The sequence below is a fragment of the Arachis duranensis genome, chromosome 5 (assembly GCF_000817695.3).
Source record: "Arachis duranensis cultivar V14167 chromosome 5, aradu.V14167.gnm2.J7QH, whole genome shotgun sequence".
Lineage (NCBI taxonomy): Eukaryota > Viridiplantae > Streptophyta > Magnoliopsida > Fabales > Fabaceae > Arachis > Arachis duranensis.
The window spans coordinates 105,633,370-105,652,619 of record NC_029776.3 but is presented as its reverse complement, the minus strand read 5'-3'; the positions used below and the strand labels follow the sequence as shown (position 1 = coordinate 105,652,619).

The 19,250-nt window shown below is 34.5% G+C and overlaps 3 protein-coding genes across 4 annotated transcripts; 2 read left to right on the top strand and 1 right to left on the bottom strand.

Moving 5' to 3' along the window:
• LOC107491080 (calmodulin-interacting protein 111) lies at positions 1–5,343 on the top strand (the record flags this gene model as incomplete). Of its 2 annotated transcripts, none has more annotated exon segments than XM_016111843.3 (15): positions 1–282; positions 1,347–1,468; positions 1,561–1,649; positions 1,745–1,780; positions 1,885–1,966; positions 2,102–2,224; positions 2,316–2,380; positions 2,486–2,982; positions 3,069–3,141; positions 3,254–3,376; positions 3,483–4,048; positions 4,152–4,287; positions 4,365–4,433; positions 4,519–4,638; positions 4,743–5,343. In XM_016111843.3, coding segments are annotated over 15 exon segments (2,436 nt in total). In that variant the 3' UTR covers positions 4,857–5,343.
• Positions 5,344–5,588: 245 nt separating this feature from the next.
• On the top strand, positions 5,589–8,074 carry LOC107491081 (uncharacterized). Its single transcript, XM_016111844.3, has 2 exons — positions 5,589–6,715; positions 6,811–8,074. The coding sequence occupies exons 1-2, from the start codon at positions 5,590–5,592 to the stop codon at positions 7,332–7,334; spliced, it is 1,650 nt and encodes a 549-aa protein (XP_015967330.2). The 5' UTR covers position 5,589; the 3' UTR covers positions 7,335–8,074.
• Positions 8,075–8,448: 374 nt separating this feature from the next.
• LOC107491082 (receptor-like protein EIX2) lies at positions 8,449–13,799 on the bottom strand. The gene is made up of 3 exons (XM_016111845.3): positions 13,579–13,799; positions 8,820–12,058; positions 8,449–8,687 (listed from the first exon to the last, which is right to left on the bottom strand). The coding sequence occupies exons 1-3, from the start codon at positions 13,742–13,744 to the stop codon at positions 8,682–8,684; spliced, it is 3,411 nt and encodes a 1,136-aa protein (XP_015967331.2). The 5' UTR covers positions 13,745–13,799; the 3' UTR covers positions 8,449–8,681.
• Between the last annotated feature and the right edge of the window lie 5,451 nt (positions 13,800–19,250).

Sequence of the window (19,250 nt, the reverse complement as noted above, 5' to 3'; positions counted from 1 at the left end):
CCCTTTGGTGAAAAGTTTCATTTTTGTGGTAAAGGAGAAAGCTTTTTGGTGTTTGGTGGTGATGGAGCAGAAGCATGTTCTGTTGTCAGCATTGAGTGTTGGTGTTGGGTTGGGAGTGGGTCTTGGGTTGAGTACAGGACAAGCTGTTCAGAAATGGGTTGGTGGAAGCAAGCTTGATTCTGATGAGATTTCTGGGGACCTCATTGTTCTTGAGCTCAAGAAGCTTCTGCTTGATGGCAGAGACAGCAGAATCACATTTGATGACTTCCCTTATTACTTAAGGTGATTTTTTCCAGATTCCTATTCATTTATTATAATAATAATATAATGATATTGGTTTAAGTGAAAAAGTTTTATGCTTTGGATATCTATCTTTTTGGGTTGTGTGTATGAGTTGAATTTATATTAGTATAATAAGCCCTGGTCGTCAAACATGTTTTAGACATGGATCTGTGCCTAGTTGACTTTTTATGTTTTGTTGGAATCTTCTCTGAATCTTCATGTATGTGGATTCAATGATGTGTTCTTGTCTTCTCCTTATATCTATGGTATTTTCTCAGATTTTGTTGTTGTTGTTGTTGAGTTCACTTGTGCTTCTTTGTCAATTCCAAAATTTCTATGGTTATATATTGGTTTAGTTCTTTTGGCTTTTTAGGAGTGAATTGAGAGAGCATCTTTTGGATCAAGAACTGCAAAGCTACAAGAGAAGAGTGATGAAATGATAGCTTATTTGGATCTCCAATACTATTTATGTAGTTTTGTTATAGATGATGTTAGTTCTCTGATAATCTTTCCTTGATGAGAAGGTTGCCAATTGCATAAGATTCTCACCATTGTTGGGTTTTGGACACTGGTAGATGTATTAATAGCTTAGAAGTTAGGTAAAGATAATTACAACCTCACAAGATGTACAAAATAATAAGTCAATCTTATGTACTCCATACTCAATTGAAGTCTTCATCATTTATTTTAATATGCTCTTGTGATCTTATGTGATCTAATTAATAGGCAGTTTTAATATATAAGAATATGAGACTTATTCTTCAAGATTGAAATATTAACAATAAAAAAGGTCAATTGAACTTGAACTAGAGATTCTTGCTTCTTTTTCTTTTCAATTTATATTTCAATAATTGGAATCTAGTTAAACTCAATCATCATGTTCCAATTAGTTATCAAGTTATAAACATACTTTGAAACAGCATTGTTTCCTGAAATATGGTTCAATCATCTAGTGTTTGGTCTAACTATGCAACAATTTTATATTGATAACTATTTTTTGATTTATGGATAAGTTATGATGAATAAATAACACTCATGTTTCCATATAATGTTGATAATCGCAGCGAAAAAACTCGAGTGTTGTTGACAAGTGCTGCACATGTTCATTTGAAGCATCTTGATTTTTCCAAGCACACCAGGAACCTTTCTCCAGCAAGCAGAGCTATTTTGCTATCTGGTCCTGGAGGTATATAAAATGCAAGTAATTAATCTTGTCCTGAAAACAAATTTGGCTTTTAGTTCTCTTTTACTAACTACATTTACATTGAATGTTTGAAGAGCTATACCAGCAAATGCTTGCCAGGGCTTTGGCACATAGCTTTGAATCGAAGTTGCTGTTGCTAGATATTAATGACTTCTCAGTGAAGGTAATTATGCACTTTTTTCTTTTCTTAACTTTATTTTGCTGTGAATGGTGATATTCAAATACATAGTCATACCTGCCATGTTTTCCCATGTACAGATGCAGAGCAAATATGGATGTCCAAGAAAAGAACCTGTAAGTTTTATCATTCTTTAATTCAATTAAATGCAGATTCTTAGGTTACTTTCATGTTGATTCTCAGTAGGAAAATGTAACCATTTATTTGTTGTTTGAAGAAGTCCATATCAGAGATGACTTTCGAGCGAATGTCCGGTTTATTTGGTTCCCTTTCAATCCTCCCTTCAACTGCTGAAACTACAGGTACTAGAGAAAGCAAAGCTCAAATTTTCTACACAAAATTTACTAGAATTGCATTTATTGATATCCTTTTGTTATTGACCTTGTCCTAGATATTAATTGCTACTTTCATTTTATAACCATCTTTTGATCTTATAGGTACTTTACATCAACAAAGTGTCGATGCTGAAAGTTCGAAAAATGTTTCAAAACTTCGGAGGAATGGCTCTGCTGCATCTGATATAAGTAGTGCTGCTTCTCATTGTGGTGTAGCAAGTCCAGGTTATACTTCAAATTCAATCATACTCTTTTTTATGTGCTGAATTTCAATGTGTTGCAATATTATGCTTATTGTTTCAGATTTATTTTGCAGCTCCTTTAAAGCGCACAAGTAGCTTGTGTTTCAATGAAAAGCTATTTGTTCAGTCACTTTACAAGGTAATTTGATTTCTTTAAACTTATATTATCATCTCATATTTGATAACAACCACCTTTGGTATATAGATTTCAAAAACAAGTTCTAAGAACATTTTCTTTGTGCAGGTCTTGGTTTCTGTCTCAGAAACTGGTCCCATCATTTTATACATTAGGGATGTTGAGAGGCTTGTTCTACAATCACCAAGGTTATACAACTTGTTACATAAAATGATAAAGAAGCTTTCAGGATCTGTGATAGTACTTGCTTCACATTTAATAGATACAGAAGATGAATGCAAAGAAATTGATGAAAGACTCACTATGGTGTTCCCATACAACATTGACATAAATCCTCCTGAAGATGCAACTCATCTTTGCAACTGGAAATCTCAACTGGAAGAGGACATGAGAATGATTCAATTCCAAGATAACAAAAACCACATCACAGAAGTACTCGCAGCGAATGACATCGATTGTTATGACCTGTCATCAATATGCCATGCAGACACTATGGTACTCAGTACTTACATTGAAGAAATTGTGGTATCTGCAATATCTTACCATTTGATGAATACCAAGGATCCTGAATACCGAAATGGAAAGCTAGTTATATCAGCCAACAGGTATGTTCTGTTCTATGAAATCTTTAAGGCTTTTAAGCAAATGATTAAAGAGACAGATTTTTAGTTAGATATCTTGCATGGTGCAGTTTGTCCCATGGATTGAGCCTGTTCCAAGAAGGCAAGAGTAGTGGGAATTTGAAGACTAATGATTCAAACAAGGTATCTCTAACACTATTTTATCTGTTAATATCAGAAAAGTGAGGAAAATATGATTAAGAATGCTTATTATCTATTCAATGTTCATCTATTCATATGTTTTCTTTAATGTTAGGAAAATGCTGATGGCATTGCCGGAGCAAATGTTCGGTGTGATGGCCAGGCACCTGAAAACAAAAATGAAACATCTATCCCTGTAACAAAGAAAGATGGCGAAAATACTGCTCCTGCAAAAGCAGTAAGATCATTTTTTTATCATTGTCTTGGCTTCCCAAGCTTTCAAGTTGATATATACTACTTGATATCAGAATTTGGTTATCTTAAAAGCAATTATATGCTTGCAGGAAGTCCCTGACAACGAGTTTGAAAAGCGCATTCGACCAGAAGTTATTCCTGCAAATGAGATAGGAGTTACTTTTGCAGATATTGGTTCATTGGATGAGATCAAAGAATCACTTCAAGAACTGGTCATGCTTCCTCTTAGAAGACCAGACCTCTTCAAAGGTGGACTTCTGAAGCCATGTAGAGGCATATTGCTTTTTGGACCTCCTGGGACTGGAAAGACAATGCTGGCAAAGGCAATTGCGAATGAAGCCGGAGCTAGTTTCATCAATGTATCAATGTCCACCATCACTTCAAAGTGGTTTGGAGAAGATGAAAAGAATGTTAGAGCTTTGTTCACACTGGCTGCAAAGGTTGCCCCTACTATCATCTTTGTTGATGAAGTTGACAGCATGCTTGGACAGCGCACTCGAGTTGGAGAGCATGAAGCCATGAGGAAGATCAAGAATGAGTTCATGACACATTGGGATGGACTATTAACTAGACCTGGTGAACAAATTCTGGTTCTTGCTGCAACTAACAGGCCATTTGATCTTGATGAAGCTATTATAAGACGATTCGAGCGCAGGTACATTTTTCACATTTCTAGACACTTTGCTTCCATTGGTTGAATCATCTAGTATCAATATCAGTGGACACTTGATCTTGAATCATCTATTAATGTTGTTCAGGATTATGGTTGGTCTTCCATCTGTTGAGAACAGAGAAATGATCCTGAAAACTCTCCTAGCTAAGGAAAAACACGAAAACTTAGACTTCAAAGAGCTTGCAGCCATGACAGAAGGATATACTGGAAGTGATCTTAAGGTTAATTTCTTATGGTTATTATGATTTACTACTTCTATCTATGGTGACTTGATGCTGAGATTAATTTGTTTGAACAGAATTTGTGCATCACCGCGGCTTATCGACCTGTTAGGGAGTTGTTACAGCAGGAGAGAAAGAAGGATATGGTAACATCTTTAATCTCATGCAGAAAATTGTTATGACTTATGAGCTGAAGAGGTAACTAATATCAATGCATATATATTGTATCAGGAAAAGAAGAAAAAAGAGACAGAAGGCCAAAGCTCTGAAGATACATCAGAGAATAAAGAAGATCATCAAATTACTCTGAGGTCTTTAAACATGGAAGACATGAGACAGGCAAAGAGTCAGGTAAATGGCGAACCGATTAAACCATTGTAACCTGCTACTTAGAGTTTTGGAATATGTCTTCTTTCATGGACATAAGTTTATGAATAATATCCGTTTCGATGCAGGTGGCTGCTAGTTTTGCATCCGAAGGAACGGTTATGAATGAGCTGAAACAATGGAATGAATTATATGGAGAAGGAGGTTCAAGGAAGAAGCAGCAACTCACTTACTTCCTTTAAAGTGTGTGCAAAAGCTGGTTTATTTTGTGGACTTTGTAACATGATCTTAAGGGATATATACCTTAACAAGGGAGAGGAGTGCTTCAGAGAATTCAAAGTGTGCCCGAGTTTCCCACAGTTCATAGATCATAAGCTAAGATCACATTAGCTTTAAGGGCAGATTATGTATCCTCCAATTCCAAAGGATATGTAGAAATCATGATGTATCAAGGTTTTAGGGAAGGGGTTCTAAATTTATTGTTTGGATTGTTTACAAAACAAATCTAGGACTAGTTGAATTAGGGGATTCTACTGTCATGAGTGGTTTGGAAGATGCAAATGGATTTTTGGGAAGTAGGATTAATCTACATCAGACCCTCTTTTAGGTATGCATTGCATTGTATGATATCATATATGGACAGAATTTTCAGACAGTAGAATATATACTGCATTGCTTAGAAATTTGTTGAATGGATGATTTATGTCAGTTTTTCTTGGATTCATAAAACTTCTCATCTTTTCTTGTAATGAAATATTTAGGTGAATGCTAACATGAACTAAGGAAAATGCTGAAAGGATGTTTATAATTTGAGTTAGATTTATCTTAATTTTTTTTGGACATATCTTGAACAAAGGATTGGCTCGGTGAGGAAATCCAATCTTCTATAACTGAAAGTCCGAAACCCTAGCTTATGTCTGCCTTCTATATAACAAACAAATAAATCCTTTCTTCTCTGTGTTCATATTGTTGATGATGGAGTCGGCGGAAACAGCATCATGCCTGTGGATGATCACAGACCAAAAAATCTTTGGCATACGCATTGAAAAGTTAGAAAAATTGGGGAAGAATGAGGTTAGGGATTGGAAATCCCATCTTGAGCCGGCTCCCTTTGATTTCCAGTTGGAGCTTCCAGAGAACAGCTTGTTGTATCCCTTTATCTTCGACTCGAAACTTTTCTTACTCGGTGGTCCAAGCGATTCTGGCACCAGGATCTACCAAATCTCCTATGTCGGCGGCGACACGTTGGACATATCTGAGGCAGTAGCGACGGGCGCAATCCCTCCGCTACCGACCGGCCACCACAATTACATTGCAAACATTCAAGATGACGTTTACTTGTTGGTGCATGATGCACCGGGAGAAAGTCGGACGGGGTTATGGATTTTACGTTCCCGTTCTGGGAAATGGCATTCCTTGTCCATTCCTCCAACTGTACTCTCTGATCGTCATCCTTCTTGGCCTTGGCCTTTCGTGCTGAAAGATAAGCTCTTCTTCCATTCCTTGTCCGCACCACGCATTGACTGTGCCTACGACCCCCGAACTGCCACGTGGCATAAACCGGAGCGCGCATTTTCTTTCTCTGATCGTCATTTTCACCCACCCCTTGTGCTGGTGTCGTCCCTTGAGGATGTAGGCAATTGCAGTGTCGTGCTGACATGGAACTTGGAGTGTATTCCCAAAGGATCTCGTGTGAAATATTCAATACACGCTTTGCTGGTGGATAATCAAGATTATCGTGTTCGTCGCCATCAAGTCCTTGATGAGTTGTGTGAGGCGATCCAACCATCCTACTTTAAGGGTACGTGCACAGAAATGAACGTGGTTGACCTTGGCAACAGCAAAGTATGCGTTCTCATCGGTGGTCTTGCAGAAAGCATTCGAGATCCAGCCCTTTGCATTTTAATAGTTGAATTAGGGTTGGTACAAGAGGAGGAGCAAAGGTTCTTATCTGTGCATGTACTCGTGAATCAAGTCTACGGGATGTTGCCCTTGCCCTACTTAGAAGACCGCCGTCTTGACGTGCTCTGCACCTCCTTTCTTTTCTCGCTCAGCAAGGGAATGTCGGACATAGACAGGGATGCCGTGGAGGATCATATAGGTAATAAGATTGATAGGGTGTAGTGTTTGTTTTTGTTTGTTTTTTTTTTTTTTTTTGTGCTTATGTTCTCATGGTTGTTTGATTTATATTGCTAGGTGAGAAAGCTCTCACCCTGACTTCGGCATCTCTGGCGAACAGGGCATCCGGGAAGGACGACCCTTCCACAGAAGGTGATAAAGATGATGTGGTCGAGGTTGCTCAATCTAAGGAGATTAGTTTAAAGAGAAGAAAGCCAGAGTCAGCTGCTGTAGGTCTTGAGAAGTACGTGGAGGTTTCTCAATTGAAGGATAAGGGTAGAGAATTGGGTATGAAGGACATGACCGAGGCTTTGAAGGCGAAGGAAAAAGAGTCAGAGGAAATGGTAAAACAGATAACTACTTTGCAGTCTCAATTGAAGGGACGCGATGAGAAGATTGAGGCATTAACTCTAAAGGTGGGTGAGATGTTTCGGAAAGGGTTTGATCGTGCTATAAGTCAAATTAAGGCTCTTGCGCCGGAGGTTAACGTGGTTGATATGGATGTATCCAAGATTGTGGTAAATGGAGTATTAGTGGATGCTGACATCCCGGAGGAAGGTTGTGATGTCAAAGAGAATGATATTAAAGTGGGTGCCAATTAAAGAAAAAAAGGAAGCTCTCCTAAAAGAACTTGCTGAGATCGAACAGAATGAAAAGTCCTTTTCAAAAACTTAAACACAGGAAACAACTGCTTGACAAAGAAGTTCTATCTTTGTCAAAAGAAAAAATTAATCTTGAAGCTCGAACCAAACAACTTCATGCTGTAGAGTTGAAACAATTACAAAATCTCCAATCACTTGCGCAGGAGCGATCACAGCTGAAGGAACAACTGGACCAACTTTTGCAGCCTTATGAAAATTGAAGGCTTGGTATGCCAAGTGATTATATAACTGAACATCTCCTTTCTTACCCGTCTTTATATTTTCAGAACTGAGTATTTTGCACTATGAAATGATTCAAATATTTACCATTAACAAGGGAGAGGAGTCCTTCAGAGAATTCAAAGTGTGCCCAAGTTTCCCACAGTTCATAGATCATAAGCTAAGTTCACATTAGCTTTAAGGGCAGATTATATATCCTCCAATTCCAAAGGATACGTAGAAATCATAATGCATCAAGGCTTTAGGGGAGGGGTTCTAAATTTATTGTTTGGACTTTGGATTGTTTACAAAACAAATCTAGGACTAGTTGAATTAGGGGGATTCTACTGTCATGAGTGGTTTGGAAGATGCAATGGATTTTTGGGAAGTAGGATTAATCTACATCAAACCCTCTTTTAGGTATGCATTGCATTGTATGATATCATATATGGACAGAATTTTCAGATAATAGAATTTATACTCCATTGCTTAGAATTTGTTGAATGAATGATTTATGTCAATTTTTCTTGGATTCATAAAACTTCAAATCTTTCTTTTTAATGAAATATTTAGGTGAATGCTAACATGAACTAAGAAAAATGCTGAAAGGATGTTTATAATCACGAGAGTCAAGCTAATCAAATACCATACTTTTTAGAGCAATTTATAATTAAGTTGAGGTATTATTCATCATTAATTTTTACTAATTCTAAACTCTGTTTATATGCATATTATTCTTTTGTTAAACTTAATGCTTCTGGTGTATGCTACTGACTCAACCAACACCACTTTCGGTTTCTTTCTCTCCCAACTCAGAAATCTTTCATTTATTGTTGCTGCATTGTTGAGAGTTCTATTACAGTTTTAACACTTCTAGCGTCTTAATTACATATATATAGTCTAAGACTTTATTTATTACAAAACACAAGTTTAATTTCCAACAAACTAAGAAAAATGAAAGTACATGAAAAATTGAAGTTACATAATACATTACAAGATCTAATGTAGCCCTCATCAGTCATCATAGCCTAGCTTCAAGCTTAGAAAACATGCATTGCACAGGAGAATAACATGTTTAAGCGTTCCCAACTAAGACTGAAAAAGAGAAGAAACAAATAAGAAATTAGTTAAGTCTCCATAGTAAAATTACATATAAAATATAAAATTAAGACGCATAATTATACATAGTAGTCGATTTAATGACTGAGTTTTTATAAAATATATTACCTGCAAACCTCTGAGTCTCCTTTTGAACTTGACAAATTTGACTGCTATGGTGACATAAATGTGGTCCATTAAAGTATTCAAGAACCTGAAATATGCATGGCGCCAACGGCGATTGACCAGCATGGAGCCAAAGATTCCCCAAAATCCAGTAGCAAATCCAAGTGCCATACTTATGTAAAATCCAAGGGACAAAACTGAGGCATCCTCATCTTGTGGTGGTGGCAATGGAGGTTTCACTACTTCCTTGCACAGTTTTGGAAGTGGAGGTCCACAAAGATCAAGATTATCTTCATAGCTTGAAGCATTGAAACTCTGCAACTGTGTGCTAGTTGGAATCACTCCGGCTAGATGGTTATGTGATAAATCTAACATGGTGAGCCGGTAGATTTGAGTGAGACTAGAGGGAATGGAACCAGAGAGTTGGTTTCTTGACAAGTCAAGAAACTCCAGTGATGTTAGCCTTCCAATCATTGAAGGAATTGTTCCTGTCAAGCTGTTCCTCGACAAATTCAACGAAACTAAGCCGAATAATTCAGCTAGTTCTGTTGGAATTTGCCCAGATAATTGATTACTAGAGAGATCAATGCTTTTCAAGAATAAATGTTTCTCTATGAAGATTCTTTGTGCACCTTTCCACATCAAAATTGCCATATAGTTCACACTTCTGAAAATGATATCTCCACCAATATTGACTTGGAAACGAAGAGAAACATTTATTGGGGTACTAATTTGAGCCAATGTAGTAAAATTCTTGAAGCAGATGGGAATTTGTCCAGAAAGATTGTTCAAAGAGAGATCTAACAGATGAAGGTTTGTTAGATGACAAAGATTTAATGGTAAACTTCCATGGAAGTGATTGCTGCTTAAGCTTACCATTGTTAATGTCTTCTGTAAACTCTCAATCCAAGAAGGAATAGGTCCTGATAATTTGTTTTCACTCAAATCAAGCCTAATTAGGTTTGTGCAACTCCTCAAAGACGAAGGAACCTTCCCAGTTAAGCTATTGTTTCTCAATATCAAGATTCCAAGATTAAGAAGAGATCCTATTGAAGTTGGAATCTTTCCTTTGAACTTATTATGACTCAAATCTAGATACACTAATGACTTGAAATGACTCAAACAATTGGGAATGGAGCCAGATAGAGTATTGTTTGAAAGGCTCAAAATGCTTATTGGCATGCCAATTGTAGCATTATTATAAGCACAAAAGAACAGCCTAGACTCTGAAAACTTATTACTGGATAGGTCAAGAATATAAGCCCCACTTAGAAATGGTGGAATTGAACCTTCAAATTGATTTGAAGCAAGACTTAAAGTATCTACATAGCTAGGCCATATAGGTAAATTTGGAATTTTACCTGTGAGATTATTGAGTGAAATATCCACATCCATTGGCATTGGAAATGCCAGTTTTTCCCAGAACCAGTTAGGAACCACATCTGAAATTCCAGTGTTGGAAATATCAATCAAAGAGCTATTTTGTGTCTGCAGCCATTTGGGAAAAGCTGGACCTAGTTTGCAAGATCTCAATAATATTCCTTCTTCTAACTGAAAAGGTGGCACCCAATTTTGACTAAACATCAAAGTCAACGAGTTGCCTGATAAACTCAGGTACTTCAACTTGGACATGTTTGCAAAATGAGAGTCAGAGATCACACCTTCTAAAGAGTTTGAATCCAACTCCAGAGTGGCCAGCTGAGATGGAAATCTATAATCTGCTTGTATAGTCCCTCTCAGATTGTTTTCATTAAGCTTCAACACTTCCAAGAATGGAATCAATTTCGACATGTCAGGCAGTGTGCCGTTGATTCGGTTGGTGCTCAGGTCTAATTCTTGAAGCGAGTTGCCAGCACATCTTCCAGATAAGTGGTTAACTATCAGAGGAAGCTCTTCATTCAGAGAGTTATTATTTAGACTCAAAGAATTCAAACATGCATCTCCAAAAGACTTTGGAATTCCACCTGTTAAGAAGTTTGATCCAATAGACAAAGACTCCAACTTGGATGGCAATGTGATGTCTTCAGGGATCTTTCCGGTTAACCGGTTTCCAGCAAGACTCAGTTGTATCAAAGATGGAAAACCAGTCGAAATGCTGGAAAACTCTCCGGTTATTTGGTTCATGTTCAGGAAGAGTACAAAAAGTGATGAGTGTCCAGAACAACTACCAGCTGACAAGTTTTGAAGAATTGTTGCAAGTTCTTCATCTAAGTTGTTTTCCATCAAGCTTAATTCCATCAAACTGCATATATCTGCTAAGGATCTCAAATCCTTGCCCTTGGTGAATCTGTTACCAATGAGGTAAAGTTCTTGCAGTGATGTCATTACTGTGCCAAAATCACTTGGTATTGGACCCTTCAAGGAGTTGACAGAAAGATCTAGAATAACAAGGTTGGGGTTGACTTGGGATATCCACTTGAAAATCATGGGTGACTCGAAGTAGTTGTTACTAAGATCAAGACTTCGAAGTGAAGAAGAAGAATTGGATTTGAAATTTGACATAAACTCGATCAAATAGTGATCAGAAAGGAAACAACTTCTTAAGTGGAGTTCTTGAAGGTGAGGTAGGTAACTACCAACCATAATTTGCATCCAAATATAAGAGTTGTTTAGATTAATCACCTCGCTTAAATCAAGAACGATTAAGGAGGTGAGATTGGTCAACCATTGACCTCCGCGATTATCAACTGTGAGAGCACCAAAGGTGGCGTGTCCTCCAAGGCAAAGCTGCTCCAAGCTTGAAAGTTTTCCAAGCTCAGAAGGTATTGTTCCTTCAAAATCATTGTGACATAATGAAAGATACAACAAGCTAGAAAGGTTTCCCAGTTGGTAAGGGATTGAACCATCAAGCTTGTTGTCTTCAAGATTTAAGTACAACAATTTTGAAAGAGAACCAAGTTGTGGTGGAACTTGACCACTAAAATAAGAATGTGAGAGATCAAGAGATTCCAAGTTAGAGAGAGATCCAAAGAATTGTGGAATATGGGTGTTGAGAAAATAGTTATAGCTGAGATTGAAGTACACCAAATGCTTCAACTCCAACAATGATGCGTGGATCTGACCCTTCAAGCGACGAGCTGTATATCCGAGACCGACATTGGGAACAAGAGGATTATCATAGAGACCACTAAGATCAAGGTATTGTACATGGCCTGTTAGGTTGTTGCAGAAAACACCTCTCCAATGGCAACAATCTTCGTTTCTTTCCCATGATGACAGAACTCCGTAGTCGTCAACTAAACCTGATGTTGAAGAGTAGAGAGAAAATTAATTAAGTAGTAAATATTGATGTGCTGAACCATCAATATAAATTATTTTACAAAGATGCTATTTACACGTTAAAATTAGCTATCAAAATTATTTATTATGTATTTGTATATCTTAATTTATTTTTAATGTGTGACTATTATTCATATGGTCAATATAAAAGTAATTATTTATGCTGATATAACATTATCTAATTAAATATATTTATCAATAAAAATATTTGATAACTAAACTAGAATTTATCTTATTTAGTCTTTATTAATTATTGTAATAATTAATAAAATAATTAAGAATACTAAATAAGGTATATTTTGACTATTTTTGTCTTCCTAACATTATGGACTTGTAAAACTATTTTACGTAGGACTGTCAAATAGGCGACTCCTTTAAACCCGCTTTATTCACATGTCATAGTTTTTCAATCCAGATGTTTATAGCCAACTCTATAGGTTAAACATACTGATCCATTTATATTTTTATTTTATTTTTAAAAAATATTTTAACAAAAAATATTACTTTTAAATTAAAAACTTTTAACAAACAATATTATTTTAGTTGATGAATGAAATTTAGAAAAAATATTGACCAAAAGTATTATTTTTATAAAAAAAATATTAAAAAATTAAACGAATTCTCCGTTTAATCTGTTATTTTTTTTTAGGTTAATCGAGTTTAACTTATTTAACCTAAAATTTTAACAAACATAACTTTAGAGATAAAATTTATCTTTTTAAATAGATAAATAAATTGGTATGAATTTAGTCTATTTTAATGGCTCTAATCTCATGTAACAACAAAATTAAATTTTTAAGTAAATACTAAATAGATTTCACTAATGATTAAAAAAAGGATGAAGTGATCATTACAAGAATCTTAAACTAAACGGCGTTATTATTATATATATAACAAAATGATAAAATTGTTTAGTCTAATTTTTTAAATATGTTGTACATGTCATTATTATATACAAATATGAATTCATTGTAATATTGCTTTAATATCTTTGGGTAAAGTATACTTTTTGTTGCCAATGAGTAATAGTTCAAATGGCATAGTCTCTCTATACTCAATTAAGAGGTTGCGAGTTCGAGTCTCCTATCTTTGGTAAAAAAAAAAGTATACTTTTTGTCTTTAAAGTTTGACAAAAATTCAACAGCTAAATTTTCAAAAAATTTAAGACCAATTTAACAATAATACATGAAAATTATGTTTGATTTGCTTGTGTTAAGAGGTTGTTCTTATGAAATTGTTGTTGAATCGGTCTTAATTTTTTTGAAAATTTAGCCATCAGAAATATATTTGATGCAAATAAAAAATTTCTGAGACAAAATTGAAATAAAATTTAGAGATATTTTTAAAATTTTTGTCAAATTTTAGAGACAAAAAGTATATTTTATCCGATATTTTTTTATATATTATAAATTTATAATAGATAGATGCATTAACACACAGGTAGCATAACCAACTCTACTAACTATATATGATTGTTTAATACCTGACTTGAAGTCGAGGAGTGCAAGCTTCTCACTATCTTTGCACCAAAATTCAGCAGAAACATACTTCACATGATGCAAGTACTGCGACATCGTCAAACACAACATAAATATGGCTTGAACGAGAATCTTGAAACAAACTGGACCCATGGTCGTGATTGTGGTCATCAATAATGAACTAACAATGGAAAATTATGATCGATGACGATAGGTTTTACTCTAGTCCAGGTACCGCTTTATAAAGAGGTTGATTTATTATTCATTATTGACAACCACCCAAGTATATACCTTATTTTTCTATTTTTTTTTTGTGTGTGTGTATAAATACAATTTTTAACATCTAAAAATTTACATGCACTAATAAAAGGTTAGAGAAATCCAGTAATATATGCCCAATATGTCGAATAAATTAAAGTTATTAAGATAAAATTCACGATAAATGATGACAAGTCCAATAATTCCGATACTCTATGTCGTAAGATAGGGTTCAAAGACTTATGGTGACACTGTGACACTGACACCATTACTTATTAGTTAGGTCGCGGAAAAATTGTTATCTGCTGATTTTTGCATCTCATAAAATTTCAAATTCATCGAAATATTTCTTTAAAAAACGAGAATAATCATTAGATTAAAGGCTACAATTGAACCTTTCCAACTTGAAAAAAAAAAAGTTTCTACAAAGGGGAAAAATAAAAGGAAATAATAGAGAAATCGATGAAACTTGATTTAATTTTGTCGAATATCACGGGCACATGTTTTTTTTTTTCGTTTTTCACAGTATCCCCCAACCCGACAGGTCAAGGACTAATCCGTCGCGGTACTGAACTCCATTTAAGGGTTTGCCGCTGGCCAATGGGTTGCTGCATGTATAAGGCGGGATTCGAACCGCCGACACTTGTTTAACCCGACAACTTGGTTTCAGGGACACATGTTTTACTATTAATTAATAAATGCTAACTTGGTTTCAGAATATTAAAACCTCAGGTACAATTGTCTTTGTAAAAAATTAATAATTAAAAATAATTTAATTAAACATATTAAATCATATAACTATTATTAATTATCATCTTCACATACATAAAAACATCTTATACGTATGAAAAAAAATAAATTTACAAGGCAAGTTTTTTTGAGGCTGAGAAATAAATTGGACCACTCCAAAACTTAAGATTGGCAAGTAGTCACAAACTTAAGTATGAAAATAACATATACTTGATGGAAAATTCCAATGTAAGCTGGCATTATTAGAAAGACCTTAGTTTATTACTTGACTTGAGTCAACTTGTTTCCTTCTTCCATTCTTCTGTATGTCTCTGGTGAGTTTGGAAATTTTGATGAAAGTGTGATTGTATTTTTTAAAGGGAAAATATAAAGAAACAATAAAAACCAGCAAATATAAATTTTAAATGTGTATTTTATATGAATCAATATGCATCATGCTATCACCATAATATATTATATGTTTGGTATTGTTAAACTTATTATAGTGGCAAATGACAAGGCCATCAATAATTCAATGTCATATTTTCAATACCGTGCAGTGAAATAAACTTCGAAAATTGGTATGAATAAATTTTTTAACCAAAGTAATTATTATAACTAAGACCGTTTTAATAATAAATATTAATACAGAATATTAATATGTAAAAAATATTATTTATTTTAAATAAATTTTTAAAAAACTTACTAATAATTTAAGTTATATTTAATTAAAAAATTAAATTTTAATTTAATTATCAATAAATTAATTAATATAATAAAATTAATTATTACTATTTTTTTAATAATTAATATATTTTAAATACATATATAAAGAGACACATCCAGAAAATATATCTATAAAGACACTTCTATTAAACACAATTATAAAAAATACATTTTTATTAGACACATCCACGAACACACTTTCATGAAACACAATTATAAATAAGAGTTGGCAGAAGTTGACAGATATGCTATTGGTAACGTAGCGGAGCCGATATATATATCATTAGTATTTTTTAAAAATTTTGTGGGGACAAATACCCTCTCTTCATTTTATGTGAGTCCGTCCCTATTTGCAGTGGCATCGTTTGGAGCCGCCGACGGCGTGTGCACGGTCAACCAGAGGATTCACAGACGATGAAGCTGTAGAAAGAGAGGGATCGGAGATAGCTGGGTTATGGAGGAAGAAAGAGGGGCACAATTTAATGTTGCGGTGGTGTGTGCAGGTGACCGCGGCGTCATCGGTTGGAGCCCGTGGTGGCGTCGAAACGGTTGGCCGGGAGAGGAGGGGGTTCAACGACCCAGGTGAGGCTGCGGCGGAGAGAGAAAAAATGTAGATTAGGAGGATATGGTAAAATTTAAAGTAACCATCCGTATTGTCAATAGATTTAATTGCTAATTCTAATTTTTTAAATTTTAAAATCTGTTAGTTAGATAATTAATTAAAAATATGATATTAAATTATAAGAGAAGTATAGGAAGATAATGAGAATACTAAACAATGGATATATTGGATGTTCAATTCAATAGGTATGCAGATGATTATGTTAATTATTCTTAATTGGATGGTTATTCTTTTTTATTCGATTTACTCATGCACAGTTAACAATGGCTGGATGTTTAATTCACTATGTATGCAAATAATTATTTTAATGTTAGAATTTAGGAGATAATTTGAGGATGGAATATTTTTTTATTTTATTGAATCAATTTTAAAGTCTATTATTCATATTATTTACAAAAATTACTGTCTACTTAACAAAATTATAAATTATAATTTACTTTTTTTTAACCTATTATTCACATTATTCATATTTATTATTATTTTCTCATATTTTTCCAATAATATATGGACATATGTCGAATAAATTAAAGTTATTAAGATAAAATCCACTATAAATGACAAGTCTGAAATGGGTTATTTAACTTGACTTGGTTATGCTAATACCTAACTATTCACTCTTAGTGCTCAACTAACTAAGAAAGGGGTATCTAACTGGTACAAGATACAAGACACAAAATCAACCTAAAGAAATCTGAAATCACTCTAACATTTTCACTCAAGTGTATCTCTCTGCCTCTTTCCACTTTTAGGCTTTTTTCTTGAACTCTCTCATTCAGCCTTTTATCTTAAGAAATTACAGAAAAATAAACATTGAAAAGAAAAATACATTTTGTAAAACATGAAGGAGATTAATGCTTCAACAGCCTCTTTGCTATGTGATAAACCAGATTTACTTGCCTCTGATTTAGTTCCTCATTCTGACAGAATGCTCCTTTGACTAGGAAGTATTGTCCAAGTTGATGAACTTCTTCAGAGAACTCTTCTCAGAACATGAACCTCAAAAACACTGGTTATCTCTCCTTGGCTTCAGAATGATGAAAAATCTTCTTTTGTATCCCCTTGCATGTTGCTGAGTTACTCTCTACCAAGTCAACTCCTTGAGCTATGTGTTACCAACTTACCACATCACTTTTCCAGTTAATCCCCAAATTAGAAATTTGAGTCTGACTTTTTCTTGCTTGACCGAAAGCCTCAGTGAAGCAATTAAGAACAGTTTTCAATGACAATCCCACATCTGAACCCTTGAGATACTACTTTGTCTCCAAGAAACAAATTTGACCATTGATTTACAGCAGTGGTGAACATAGATCACTTTCTTTATTTGTCTCAATTTGGAGTGGCAGAGAGTTGGAGAAGAGGAGAAGAAAGCACGATACATGCAAGAAGAAATAAGTTACCTTTAACTTCTGTCTTAGCCTAAGATGAGTAGATTTGAGAGATTAGATCTAAACCTTTTTGCTTAACCCTTCTCTTTCTTTCTTCTTTGATGAATAGCTTAGGAACAAAGCTCTCTCTCACTTCTCTGATTTCTAACCGAAAGAGAAAAAGCTGAATGTTGCTTTGGAGGCAACAACTTGGAGGGATTTGCTTGTGAAGCTTGGGCTTAGGTTGGGTTTGATTTACTTGGCCCATTTGGTTTTATTGCTTTGTTTCCTTTGGGCTGTTAGTGTTCTGTAGACCACCAGCTTTGGTTCTATTTTCTATCCTATTGGACTGCTGTTTTGTTTTTCTTTGGCCTGCAACACTTAATCATAATGATTAAAAACCAATTGGATAATTAACTCAATAAATTAATGTTTGTCATTATTATTTATGTTAGTTAATTTTCTAACTCAACAAACTAAAATCATAGGATTTTTTTCATTTATAAAATAAAAAAATATTTATTTCCTCCAAAACGAGTTTTCAGCTTTATTTTCCAGAATATGATTTTTTTTAGGATTAACAGCAAGTTCACTGGCCCCTCGGCAAACTCTCTGATGAGTTCGGCAGAGTATAAATAACGTGGGACCATGTTGTACTCTCGCTTTCTTCCTCTTTTCTCTCCTCCAAAGTTTCTTTGTTACTGGTTTTTGCCTTTTTGACATCTGTAAAGTTTAGTGTGGATGATTGTCTCAGTTCCAGGTTAGTTAATAATAGTCTTTCTTTTTATGTTAAATTGGTTTACTGTTTACATGTTAGATAAAGTTGTTAGGTATAGATCGTTTGTTAGTTAGAATAACAGATTTATTGTTTACATGTTAGTTAGGTAGACGTACTTGTTACTGTTGTTATATGTTAGGTATGTTATTTTCTGTCACGGTTTTTTAGTATAGTGGCTGTTTGTCAACAGATTAAAGAATATAAGAAAGTATGTTATTAGATAATTTAGTTATAGGTATAAAATTGCGTTGTGAATTAGAAGGGAATTACGTGAGCAATAAAATCTAAGGTTGAGTTAGTTATAAATTAATTAGTTACATGACAACGTCAGTTAAATAGGATAAGCTTAGAATTAGTAGGTTTATAAGCCATTTTTTATTTAGTTTCTTTTTTAATAATTTAGGATGTGATTTCATTTTACTAGAGTATGTATCGATGGAGCAACAATTATTGGGTTATGAGCATGAGATGTATAGATTGGACCAGGCTGAGCACATCGCTCGGAGGCTTGATCGAGTAGTATGATTTGTTAACCTTTATTTTTAATTTTATTGTGTTGTAGAAAAAGTGAACATGCTATTGTATTTATTCACGGTTACCCTTTTTATTAAGTATGTTTTTCTCTTTGGTAGGCGCCTCAGATCTTGCGCACCAGACGGAACTTGATGATACGACCGCCGGAGCAGATTATGCCATATTTGAGGCGAGCTGGCTTTGTGTATGTCGCATACATGGTCGAGTTCGAGTATGATTGGTCGCTTGCCTCGGTATTGATAGAGAGGTGGCGGCCCCATCCATTTCATTTACCGTGCGGGGAGATGACTATTACCCTGCAGAACGTGACATATCAGTTGAAACTCCGGATTGATGGTGATTTTGTGAGTGGGTATTATTCCATAAAGAGCGTACTCTTAGCGTACTTTTGCTCTATATATTAGTAAGAATTTTGTAATCACGGATGAAAAAAATAAGAATATGATACTTTTGTAAATTATTCTTCTTTTCTTTCCTAATCCCTTTGTACCAACTTAACAGTTTTTGTTGACAAAACAAAAATGAGAAGCATGTACTAAAGCACTGCAAGTATCAAAACAAATGCAAATCTTATGGCAATGTCTTTCTGAAGAAAAAAGACTTGGATCTTCATCAATCTATACTCTTATCTTTTTTTTCCTCTCTTTCTTTTAGATTTGAACTTTT